Raw genomic sequence first — 12,801 nt, forward strand, 5'->3', positions numbered from 1 at the left:
TGAATACTGATTGTATTTAGAAGCAGTTAGATGTAAGCCACATGGCGTGAGAAAGTCTGTACTGAAATACTGCTTGGAAATCAGAATCATAGCTCTCCAATAAAAAGTGTCTTTATCAAAGTGCTCTCTGTCTGTGTCTTGTCTGTGAAATGTTGTACAGGATATATACAGCATATATATACAGGCATTCAAAATACTAGCAAATGTGTTTAACGAGCCCCACCACCATAATGCAGACCATCATTTATTCATAATGGAAACTGAACCTGCCGGGCAAACTTTTCCATCCCTGCACCTCCCAGTCTACATCACAGATGCGTTGCATTACATTTTTTAGTTTTAATCTGTCAGTGTTTTTACTGATTTGGTGATTTTATCAACTGTGCCATGTGTAAAATTACCTACATGAGTTTACCTTTGTATGCAAAGAAAGTGTTATTTAGAATGAAACCTTTGTCACCAACAGCAGATTACCAGCCTACTTCTGAAGTAGATTTAAAAATGGAAGTGGTCATATTTACTAAATTGGGGCTTTAAATACAATTTACTTAAGCTTTCAAGTACAGCTGGGAATACTGTGTATGAAATCTCTGATATATCCATCACACGTGATGTGAACCTGGCATGTAGTCCACTGAAAAGTTTTAGGAGGGTGGTCAATTTCTACTTGTTCACACAACTAAAACCTGTATAATTGACATAAGAATTGAGAGAACGTGTCATTATTTATTGTTAAGCTGAACTAAAGTATGGCTTTTAAAATTATTTTTAAAGTAGAGCACAGATGACACTGACAGTTGCTGTGGCAATGTTTATAGCTAAAGTCTGATTCCATATTTCCAATAGTTTGTCCCTTGATCGGGATTAATGATAAATGACATTGTTTTTAGAGCAGTTCAAATACACAACGTTTCCTGTTTGGGTTTGATTGAATTTGTGTTGGAAAGAGACACAATGGACTTCCAGTCAGATCAAGATGGTACAGCCTGAACATACCTCAAGAGAATGGTGATGGATTCTGAATCACAGCATGACACTTTGACAGAAAAATGCAATAAAATATAAGAAACTAGTTATTTCTTGCCCCTTTAAATTCTGTGCCAAGACAATTTTGGATGGATTTTTCACATTGTGTAGACACTGCAGTAAGAGGAATAAGGCAAACCCCATTAGTTTAGAATAGGTGTATGTGTTTAGATCAAATTAAGTTATTCAAAATTCACATTCCTGTTCGTCATGTCATTTAAACGATCATAACAATGAATTGTTGCAAAAATATTGAAGTAGTAGCTCAGCTTGAGAGCTGTGGGAGTTTGGATACCCTCTCCCCCCTTCAGCCCCACAGTCAGCTGTTACCTCTCAGCCTGCTGAACACATGTCAACGGCTTGACCAGAGTTGGTGCAAAATCAAGGTTTATACTAGTTAATAATAAACTGCCAATCCCTTTAACTGCGACAGCTGCCTGTGATAATAACCATGGATGTACTGTCACATGATTGTGACTCAGGAAGAACATGCATATGAAGGAAAAGCTTTCCAGGGCGCAGCGGACTCCATGCTTGTAGTCCATTTGTGCTGTTTAAAGAGCGGTGCTAGCAATTTACAGCACACGTATTTCATTTCAGTGGTCGTGATTTGGGGGGATTTGTTGAAGGCAACCAGGATAACAAATTCATTCAAATCGGAAACATTAAGTTCGAGGAAGATGCAGGATGACGCGCGCTACCTCAAACGGTGAGACGTAAACAAAACTGTTAGCGTAACATTTTTGAGGAATGGCTGATAACGTAATTTTGTCAGCTAGTGCTAACCTTAACGTACTAAATGAAGATACAGCTAGTATGCTTACAGAGTCATTTACTAAACACGTAGTAAAGAGTGAGGAGTGTTTTCTATTTAGGTTACGTTGTGTATAGCTCTAGTGCGCGTGCTTCACTTTCATAGAGATGCTAACACCGATTACCAGTCAAACTTTAGCCAATTTTATGATATCGTGCTTGTTAGCAAACACGCACCCTGCTTGAAAATCACTTCACACTGTTTATAACTCAGTATGAGCAACCATTCATTCGGCATATGTGTCATCCTCAGATAAGACACATACTTACAATGAACTCATATTTGTTTCCACAATCATCTCTCCCTTAAATTGCCCATTCATGGAAGATAGCGCTAACTAATGCAAAGTAGGGAGCATATCTGTGTCAACCGGTACTGGTGAATATTCATAGTGGCTGAATTCATCACAAGACCATAAGAAAAACATTGAAATATGTACACGATGTATATTTTCTCCGGTGAAGTCAGCAACCTTTAAGTGACGGATAGTTAAACGGGGTTTGGTACATGTAACTGGGTTTACTGGGCTATGACCTAGCCAGCCAAGCTACTAGGAAACGGTTAAACTGCCTTGCTGATTAGCTTTAAATATCTTTATGTTGATCCTTTTCACTAAGAGTTTACTATGTTGGTTAAGTTAATCTTTCACACTTCTATGGTTACATTTACAAACCAAACTGTCCAGTTTAATGTAGCATTATGTCTCTGACTGGGCGTGTCTGCAGAGATCTAACGGTATTGTTTGGGTGGATGCACACATGGCATGTAAACAATCATTCATAGTGTTGGAAGTTTTACTGGAGTGACAGTTACAAGACAAATTGTAGGCCTGTACACCCCCCACCTCTGTGTCATTTGTTTTCTTATTGGATTAATTAACCTTTAATGTTAGAACTTGATTGTCAATCTGTGGAGGAAGTTTGAAATGTCTCAGCTTTGGTATGTTTGAAATGTTGAAATAGAGAAAAATTTGATGAATACAAGGCCAGCTGATGTAAACAACATTTTTGACCAAATACCTCAATATCAATTTTGCATTCAGATTGAAGGGATGACTTTTGCATTTACACAATGAGATTTTTGGTAAATAATTATCATGTGGATATAATGATTAAGTGGTTAAAGGCAAATAATAAAACAGCTAGAACAGTTTGGTAAGTTCTGAAATTACTGAAAATTTGACTCTAATGCAGCATTTCAAACCAGGAGAAAACCACACTTATGCCATATCACCACATTACGATATCTGAAATCTAAGATGATATCTATCATTAGTATGTATTGTGGAAGTCACTCCAGTCTAATGAAAATGTTATTTAATGTGTATCCACAAAGTTATGGATCTAGTATCATGTTTCTGAGTTAGCATTTAATTAACTGTTTCTCCATTATTCCCCAAAGCAAAGTGACTGCGGGCAGCTTGGATGTACATCCCACAGAAAAGGCTCTCGTGGTCCACTATGAGGTGGAAGCATCTATACTGGGAGAGAGTGGCGATCATATGGTGGGGGAACGTAAGGAGGGACAAAAAATGTGAGTGTGATTTTTCTAAACAGGACTCTCATTTTTTCCCATGGACCATCTCTTCTGTCTTTGATCTTTTTGGTCTTGGGTGTTTTTTTTTATGGCCACAGTTTATTTTCTCTTTGTATTATCTTCTTTCTCTCCATCCAACCTGGATTTGCATTGTTGTTTTTCTTTTGTTCTCCACGGCTTTTGTTTTATTTTTATCCTAATTGAGAGTTTTTAAATTGTGGTTAGTCTTTGAAATCATCATTGTGTTACTTTAATCCACTTTTATCCATAGTATGAATCTGTGTCATTCCAACTGACTCCATAAATCAGTAATTACGCTATTATGTCATCCTTGTTTTCGGTATGCAGGTGTTACATTTAATTCAGTCCTGTGATCATATAAACCTGTTCAAAGTGGATGAAGTCAAGTCTTATTTCTGTCCTCTCTTTCTCTCTCCAGTATTCGTGTGAAAAGTCTCTCTCCTAGTACAGATGTGGGAGCTTTGGCCAAGAAAGTGGTTGAGGAGTGTAAACTCATCCCTCATTCACGTTTGCCCCAAGTGGAGCAGCTCCTGTACTACCTGCAGAACAGGAAGTCATCCCCGGTAGAGGGCAAAGGTCAGTCACATCGCCGTCATTATACCAGTGAATTCATTCTTCTAGTCTGGCACCATACTCAGGCCAGACTGCCAAACTTATACACATAAAACTTTATATTAAAAGCTAAATACATATTGTTCAGTTGCTTAAATGACATTATTCAGCAGTGGAATCCAAATCAACTGCAGTCATATTTAATCTTTTTACAGCCCACACAAAACATCACAGTATGGAAGGTACACAATTGGAAATGTATATTGCTCATCATTGACTTTCAAACATAGGTACACTTAAATTCACTAGCCTGCAAACATTTAAAAACACTAATATTGTAATGGAATGTGAACACACTTACTGATTATCTATGTGGATCCTTTTTTTTCATATATGATATTGAATACATAATGAGGACACATGTACAGTACCTAACAGAATTATAATCCATCAGAGGTTCAAGGAAATGCAGAAATGTTTTTTATCATTGTCTGTTTGTGTTTTTGTGTCGCCAGTGGAGAAGAAAGAGAAAAGAAGTGTGAAACCCAGAGAGCTGACACCGTTTGAAGGAATGGAGGTAACAACTTAGAGCACTGTATTTTTTCTTGTGTGTTTTTTATGACCATTTTTTAGCTCTCTAACTCTCAGCTTTGTGCCACAATTTATTAAATAAACCTCAACAACTATAGCAGGAACACAGTAGTATTTTTGATGTGTTGGTCTGATTGCATGCTAAATTTAAACCCCAAGCTGTGTCTATATGTTGTTGTGACTGTGTTGGTGAAACCATCAGCCCTCAGCATCTGCTATAAATTCCTTTTTATTTATTTAACATAATTACAATATGGCTGGTGAATAGAAAAGCTGTATATCTCATGTTTATTTTGTTTACTGGAATAGTATGTCGCACCCAGTCTTTACCTTGTAACTGTGTGTGTGTGTGTGTATGTGTCTGTGTTTATGTCCTTGTGTGTGTAGTTAAATGAAGAGGCCAGTGTAACCAGAGTGGACGAGTATATCGAGCTGCTCTATGAGGGCATCCCAGAGAAGATCAGAGGCGCAGCTCTCATCCTGCAGCTCGCTCGCAACCCTGATAACCTGGAGGAGCTGCTGCACAACGGTAGAGTTTGACTTCACCTTCTACCTCAGACATTTAGTAAAGTTTCTTACACCTACATGCCTACATTTACATGCTCCCTGAAATAACTTGATAACAACTGAAATGGGTTCATTCTGTTAAAGATGGAGACATAAAATCAACCCCTTGTGCACCAGACAATATTTCCATTTTTGTGTACCTCACGTGTGTGTGTAGAGGCAGCTCTAGGTGCTCTAGCCAGAGTTTTAAGGGAAGACTGGAAACAGAGTGTGGAGTTGGCGACTATCATCATTTACATCTTCTTCTGCTTCTCCAGGTAACACACACACACACACACTCACACACAGTCCTCACACTCCGATTTCTTGCCGTTCTATTTCAACCTCTTACAGAGTGCGTCTCCCCTCCTTTTTCTCCCAGCTTCTCCCAGTTTCATGGAGTGGTGAGCCATTATAAAATAGGTGCGTTGTGTATGAGTGTGGTGGAGCACGAGCTGAAGAGACATGACGTGTGGCGTGAGGAGCTACGTAAGAAGAACAAGGCTTATATCCTTTACTCTGCCATCATTTCCACCTCCTTTTCAGCTGTCCATCATATTTCTACCCTCAATCTACATGACTTATAGCCCTAACTGGTAAACATATGTTCCTTAACACTCTTTGTGTACATGAGTCTGCACCAGAGAACGGCTCTCTAAGAAGAGACCAGGACAAAGCTATGAGGAAATACCAGGGACTTCTGGCTAAACAGGAGCAGCTGCTCAGAGGTAGGCTGACCTTTCAAGTCTCACAGAGCTATAACAGTAACAATAACACCAGAGCTGGTATTTTTCCTACTGTAGCATTTTATATGTAACACTGTAGTTACCATGTTGTAGATTTGTGCAGACTGATTATGCATTGCAAAAAAAAGGCTTTTAATGACAAGCGTAAATCAATATCTATAAATTTCTGAGACTTTTTACAATTGTAACCAAAGAATGAGTTAAGTGATGCTACCAGAAGTCATTTATATTATCTGTCTGTCTCCCAGTGTCTCTTTACCTCTTGTTGAACCTCGCCGAGGACACGAGGACGGAGCTGAAGATGAGGAATAAAAACATCGTCGGCCTGCTGGTCAAAGTTCTCGAGCGGGACGACGAGGAGCTGCTGGTGCTGGTGGTTTCATTCCTCAAGAAACTGTCCATCTTCCTGGAGAACAAGAACGACATGGTGGGTGTGGGAGAGAGTAATTGTATCTGCATTGGAATTCTGTCTTATTTTTCTTTTTCTAATGATTCATTGCGTTACCTTTCCTATTTGTTCTCATTACATCCACACTGTTCAGTCATCAGTTTGCCGTAATGTGTTTCCGTGTGATTTCCAGGCTGAGGTGGATACTGTAGAGCAGCTGGCTCGCCTGGTTCCCTGTGAGCATGAAGATCTGCTCAACCTGACTCTGCGTCTGCTGCTCAACCTCTCCTTCGACTCCGGGCTCCGAGCTAAGATGGTGGAAGTTGGACTGTTGCCTAAACTGACTGCCTTGCTGGGTAACGATACCAAACAACATGGTGACATATAATCTATATTATCTCTACCTTTTTTATGAATTTCATTAGGTTCAATTTATTGTTGTGTCAGCAAGATCAATTATTAATGAGTGTATTAATATCTTGACCGACGTTTGTGTGTTTGCAGGCGATGAGAACAACCGTCAGGTGGTGATGAGGATCCTCTATCACATCAGCATAGACGACCGTTTCAAGGGCATGTTTGTTTACACTGACTGCATACCTCAGGTACAAAGAAAGGAATGTGAACTGTTGACTTTGACTTTTATATTGACTTTGATATTTCTACAGAGGTAATATTGTGTGTGTGTGTGTGTGTATGTTTGTGTGTAGCTTATGCAAATGCTGTATCATCACGGCGAGGAGGAAATTGAAGCTGAGCTCATCTCCATCTGCATCAACCTGGCGGCTAACAAGAGGAACGCACAACTGATGTGTGAAGGTATGTTTTGTAAGAACTGCTTTGTATGACAGTCTTACTAATGAATCAGGTACTGGGCCACATGCACAGTTTCTCGTACAAGTCATGAATCTTGTTTGAGCTTGACAAATGTCAGCTGTTCATGAGGAAGTGAATATTCATCAGATTTCATCTTTAGTATTTACATCATCAGCACTCATAAAATTGCCATAATAACCTCAGGAAATGATCAAACCATGATGAAAAAACATGCAGATTTTTTGCATTAAGTTATATATTTATTTTTAGTCAATTTCATATTTAAAGTTAAATTCAATCACATTACACATTACAAGTGTTGTTGCCCTTTGGAGGAAGGCAGTCTGTCTGTTAATGATGTGTACATCAGGTCTGGACCACGTGCAGGTTTTGTTTAGGAGAATGTAACCATAAGAGACACTGAAGAATGAATCTGTTTATATGATTGGTTCCTGCATGAAGCCCAATATCCTGCTGTCTCTGTAAAATCTTCCAGACTACTCTCACTTTTCATTAATAGATCTTACTTTCTCTGTAAGGGATGATGTTTTTCTATTGCGTTAAGTCTTGATTTCCATATACAACCCTGTGATAACTAAAAAAAATAATCATTATGTCTGCTTTCTCTCTGTCTGTAGGAAATGGACTGAAGATGCTCATGAAGAGAGCTCTGAAGATGAAAGATTGTCTTCTGATGAAAATGATCAGAAACATCTCACAACATGACGGACCAATCAAACCACTCTTCATCGTGAGTTACATATACAAAAGTGTGAGGTTCAACAAACCCTCTGAACTGCTTAAACTTGTCATAAATCAGTCACTTGAGTCTGATGAATATCACATGTTCATGAGCAAGTTAACCTTCCTGAGATGTGATCATCAGCATAATCTACGCCCTTAAAATTGTCATATAAGCCTCAATGTTCCACTCAGTTTGTGGGCGTTTCTGTTTCCATGATATAAATGATCTCCTCTGTCTCTCTCTGTTTAGGACTATGTTGGTGACCTGGCAGCTGAGATCCGTGCAGAGGAAGAGGAGGAGTGGGTTCTGGAGTGTCTGGGTACTCTGGCCAACCTCACCATCCCTGACCTGGACTGGGAGTTGGTGCTGAAGGAGTACAACCTGGTACCCTACCTCAAAGACAGACTCAAACCAGGTGAGAATGAATTAGACAGCTGTACATGCTGGAGCCTCTACTACTGTACTGACCTTACCATACTTTTCCTGAGTCACGTGACGTCTGAGAGAGTTCAGCATGACCATATGTTGAAGTACTTATTCTGCAAGCTTATGATTATTTTTTTTAATATGAGCAAGAAATTGGTTATGTTTCAGTCATTTTATTGTGGGTAGATCTCCCTCTATGTACTCTTGCTGCTTTAAGCCATTGAACACATCAATCTAATTAAACTTGCATGGAGATTTTTTTATTTTTTATCACATGATATTTTTTTGACTCTGTATATATTACTTATGTTCTCTGTTGGCCCGGGTTGTTTAAAAGCCTTTGTTTAGCCTTTGCTGCATCTTTAAAATCCAGAGTGTAACTTTTAATGAGATGTGTCTTTTTAATCTGTGTGTGTATGTGTGTGTGTTTCAGGCTCAGCAGAGGATGACCTCATCCTAGAGGTGGTGATAATGATCGGAACAGTTTCCATGGATGATGCCTGTGCCGCCATGTTGGCCAAATCTGGCATAATTCCTGCCCTGATTGAGCTTCTGAATGGTAGCACACACACACACACACACACACACACACACACACACACACACACACACACACACACACACACACACACACACACACACACACACACACACAGCCCTTTGCTTTTGTACAACGCATTGTGTTTTAGACTTAGTTACAACTTGCTTTCTGTTTCTGTTTGTTGAATGCAGCCCAGCAGGAGGACGATGAGTTTGTGTGTCAGATTGTCTACGTCTTCTATCAGATGGTGTTTCACCAAGCAACACGAGATGTCATCATCAAAGACACCCGTATCCTTCCCATAGTGTCCTCTGTCTGCCCCAGACTTAAAGATGAATTAAGTTGGCAGGTTCTTAAGATGAGATGAGACAGACTGAGACAGACTGTAAAATCTTCTAAAGGATTTCTGTGGTTTTCTACTTTTTCCTTAACCTTCCCCCCTCCAGAAGCTCCGGCCTACCTGATAGACCTGATGCACGATAAGAACGCAGAGATCAGAAAAGTGTGCGACAACACCCTCGATATTATTGCTGTAAGTGAAACGCACACGTTGCCGATACAGTAAGTAACAGCTCTTCTCTTCAGCTCTTCTTCCATAAATGTTTCCTGTTTTGTCATCTTCCAGGAGTACGATGAGGAGTGGGGGAGGAAGATTCAGTCAGAGAAGTTCCGTTTCCATAACAACCAGTGGCTGGAGATGGTCGAGAGTCGCCAGGCCGACGAGTCTGAACCGTATCTGTATGATAACGACAACGACAGGACTGATCTGTTCTACAGCGCAGGTACACACACACACACACACACACACACACACACACACACACACACACACAAGTGCATAATATATATATATATATAATATGACTTTTCACCAGGCTCACATGTGTAGTAGAGAACCCAATGACTAATACTAATGTGTTGAAACATACAGTCACTATTTCCAACACTCAATTTTCTTACAGTAGACAAGAGACATGATTGCTACAACAACAAAGTACTAAATAACTTAACTTAACTAAATAACTAAATAAACAACATTTTAATTGTGATATTTGTTTGTTTAGATGGAATAACTCCAGGAGACGGTTCAGTCAGTCCAGATTTCTTCGGTGACCTTCAGGCTCAGAACGGAGACTTGCACCACACAGGGTGAGTACAAATAAACATCTCCTGAAACACGAGCTGTTTGTCTCACAGCAGCTTGAGCTGGGCTGAATGTGAGGAAAAGGACACAGCTGCTAAATATTTATTTATTTTTAAAAACACAACAGCATCAGACAGAGAACAAATAAGTTCATGATTCCATCATTTAGGGTTAATGATGGAAAAAGTCTGATCTGAAGTGTCTGATGGGGGAATAGTGGATGAGGAGTTATGTCACTGTGTGCCAATTCATGCAGTAATCTAAAAATCAATGCTTTTCTATTTTACTGGTACCAGTGAAGAGAAGCCAGCAAAAGAAAATGCCAATCAGTGTTACTTTTAGAGTTGCTTCACAACAAAGTGAAGTTTCAGTGTGATGTTTGGTTTCCCACATGATTTAAAATAAACGTCTGTTACTCTCTTTGTTTTCCAGCGATGGCAACGATGTCTTCGACCAGACCAGCTCGTCACCTGGACGACCAGCGACCGCCTACGGCTTCAGACCTGACGAACAACCCTTCTATCAGTACTCATAGACACACAAACACACACACACACACATGCCTGGTTTGTTAAACACTTGAGGACGTCCTGTCATTTTCAATCCATTCCACACTGTTACATCTGCAGCGTGACTTTACGTCGTCTCGACTTAAGGCGTCACACTGGTGTAGTTACTGAGTCGGTGGTCATTAACGCTGAAACGCATTAGTGATAAGGACTGACACACACTCACACTGCAGATGTTTAACTAGTAATTAAATAACCTGCAGTTCAGCTTTCATTCAGTCACTATTATGTTAAACAGACGCGTAGTTGAGTCTTCCATACCCGCTGGCTGCAGTCTCCTGTTGAGTGAGTGGGTCAGTAAATCATTTCAAGAATGTCAACATTTCTAACAATATATGTTGATCCATTTTTGCATGTTTTTTTCTATATAATAATGCATATTTGTTGCCTTTTCAAATCCACTGAAAAAACCAGTCAGGTGTGTTGTTACATTCTGATGAAGGATCATGTCATCGTGTTAACCTTGTTAAAGTTTTAATCGTTTTTATGAACATGCACTACAATGTACATAGCTTTCTTTTGTGTATCTCACCACTAAAAACAGCACACACATTGTAGTTAATGATTCTTATAGTTTAGGTTAACACACCTGCATGCAGACTAAGCTGTACTAGGGTCTGCCTGTGTCAGGTGGAATCAGACTAGTTTCAGTGAGTGCCATCTTTATTACCACGAGAAGAAAATCATCATTAGTGACAATTGAAAAAGATTAGTGACATTTACTCATGTATCAGCTCACAGTACCGGACACTATTTTTCTGCTATTAATCTTTGTATTGATTAATAGGAGGAGATCAGGGAGTTCAGCTTCCTTGAATGAACTGGCTTCAGTCTATTAAATATAGAAGAAAGGCTGAATTTGCAAAAATAGCCACAATCCACAGTGGCCCAGCTCTAGTTTCCTCATTTCAGTTTAAAACCTCATTGAGTGCATCTAAATTCTTCACAATGCATACTAATAATATGCCAGTTTAATCATGATAACCAAGTTTTAACCATCTTACACGTTGGATGAACACTATTTAATATTCAGTACATTTAATCAGCTGGGACCTACTGTTTCTACATGCAGGTAGGAGGAGAGGCCAGAGCCTGTTTTGATATAATGAGCATCATGAACATAGTATTTATTAAGCACTACATTGCTCATAATGTTTTTGGGTCGTCGGATCAGAGAACCTGGTGTGATTCAATGTTTCAGGCTGTCTTGAGTCTTGCCAGTGTCCTGCAGAATGTACTGCTACTGTCACTTTGACACTGTGCTTAGAGCTGTGGAGGGTTATCACAAGAAGAATTAGTACACTAACATTCAAAACACACCCAGGACTGTGATGATATACTGACCAATTAAAAACCAGGAATGGATCGGACAATGTGGACAGTGGAAATGAAAATACTCCATCTTGCCCTACAAATAAAAGTTTCCTTGAGTCACTCACTGCTAGACAACAAGGTAACTCACCCGTCTGTATATATGAATGTGAACCAGAGCAGCATAAAGACACTTCTCAGAACAGAAATGTATTGTGCCATTGACCAAACTACATTCATTTTAATGAAGAGAAGAGGTCACATACTGTATTTGCAGGACACTGACAGTTACCTAAATGCTGTATTACTTTTAGGCATATTTGCACACATAGTCAAGTTTTTGATGCATGTTTATGTTTTATATTATAAGTTATTGTTAATGTATGTACATTGTGTTTTTTTTATTATATTAGTTGAGTTTATTGCTACTTAACAAGACACTGTAAACAGAATCAAGTACTGGACTATAGATACACTCCATCTCTCACTGTCTTTCATCCTCAGGTTCTTTAATAAAAACATTTCATATGACACTCGACTGTTTTAATATCAGACTTCTTGGATATTATATAGGCACCTTGTGGAGTTTTCTTGTAAATAGAAGAGGTTTGGTTTACGTTCACTTTAAAAAAAAATAAAAAATCAAAGCCTGCACCTGTTGGGCCTGTCAAATACTATAAATGTTCTATTGGTTTGGTCTATTGACAATATTTTAGTATGAGCTAACTGGAATTCATCATATAAAACTTTTTTTTCCCAGAAAGACAGAGTATAAAGTGTCATAATTACCCTCCAAAAAGTGACATCATTAAACGGACATTGCCACATCTCATTACAATGTTACTGCTATTAACTGTTGGATCGGTGGAACAGTATGAAATCACGGCAGAAATGTGTATTGCATCACCTGTGTCCTCGAGCATGAAGGACCCTCTTATAAAAACAGTGATCCATACTTGGTATTGCTAGTGGTGAAACACTTCTTAAGGTTCTATACCTTTAAAACAGCACTTATGAATATGTATATAT

The 12,801-nt window shown here is 39.1% G+C and overlaps 1 protein-coding gene across 1 annotated transcript; it reads left to right on the forward strand.

The window, feature by feature from the left end:
- The first annotated feature begins 1,602 nt into the window (after window positions 1-1,602).
- On the forward strand, window positions 1,603-12,776 carry LOC133990368 (kinesin-associated protein 3-like). Its single transcript, XM_062428653.1, has 20 exons — window positions 1,603-1,735; window positions 3,242-3,373; window positions 3,816-3,973; window positions 4,465-4,526; window positions 4,928-5,069; window positions 5,265-5,364; window positions 5,469-5,593; window positions 5,716-5,814; window positions 6,081-6,259; window positions 6,414-6,576; window positions 6,725-6,825; window positions 6,931-7,039; window positions 7,675-7,787; window positions 8,031-8,196; window positions 8,641-8,766; window positions 8,940-9,038; window positions 9,195-9,280; window positions 9,374-9,530; window positions 9,813-9,897; window positions 10,325-12,776. The coding sequence occupies exons 1-20, from the start codon at window positions 1,707-1,709 to the stop codon at window positions 10,425-10,427; spliced, it is 2,334 nt and encodes a 777-aa protein (XP_062284637.1). The 5' UTR covers window positions 1,603-1,706; the 3' UTR covers window positions 10,428-12,776.
- Window positions 12,777-12,801: the final 25 nt, after the last annotated feature.

This window comes from Scomber scombrus, chromosome 11 (assembly GCF_963691925.1).
Source record: "Scomber scombrus chromosome 11, fScoSco1.1, whole genome shotgun sequence".
Lineage (NCBI taxonomy): Eukaryota > Metazoa > Chordata > Actinopteri > Scombriformes > Scombridae > Scomber > Scomber scombrus.

Coding starts and splice junctions, on each gene's coding strand:
- LOC133990368 (XM_062428653.1), top strand. CDS start 1,707: ATGCAGGATGACGCGCGCTACCTCAAACG. Junction 3,374..3,815: donor CGTAAGGAGGGACAAAAAAT/GTGAGTGTGATT, acceptor TTCTCTCTCCAG/TATTCGTGTGAAAAGTCTCT. Junction 5,815..6,080: donor ACAGGAGCAGCTGCTCAGAG/GTAGGCTGACCT, acceptor TCTGTCTCCCAG/TGTCTCTTTACCTCTTGTTG.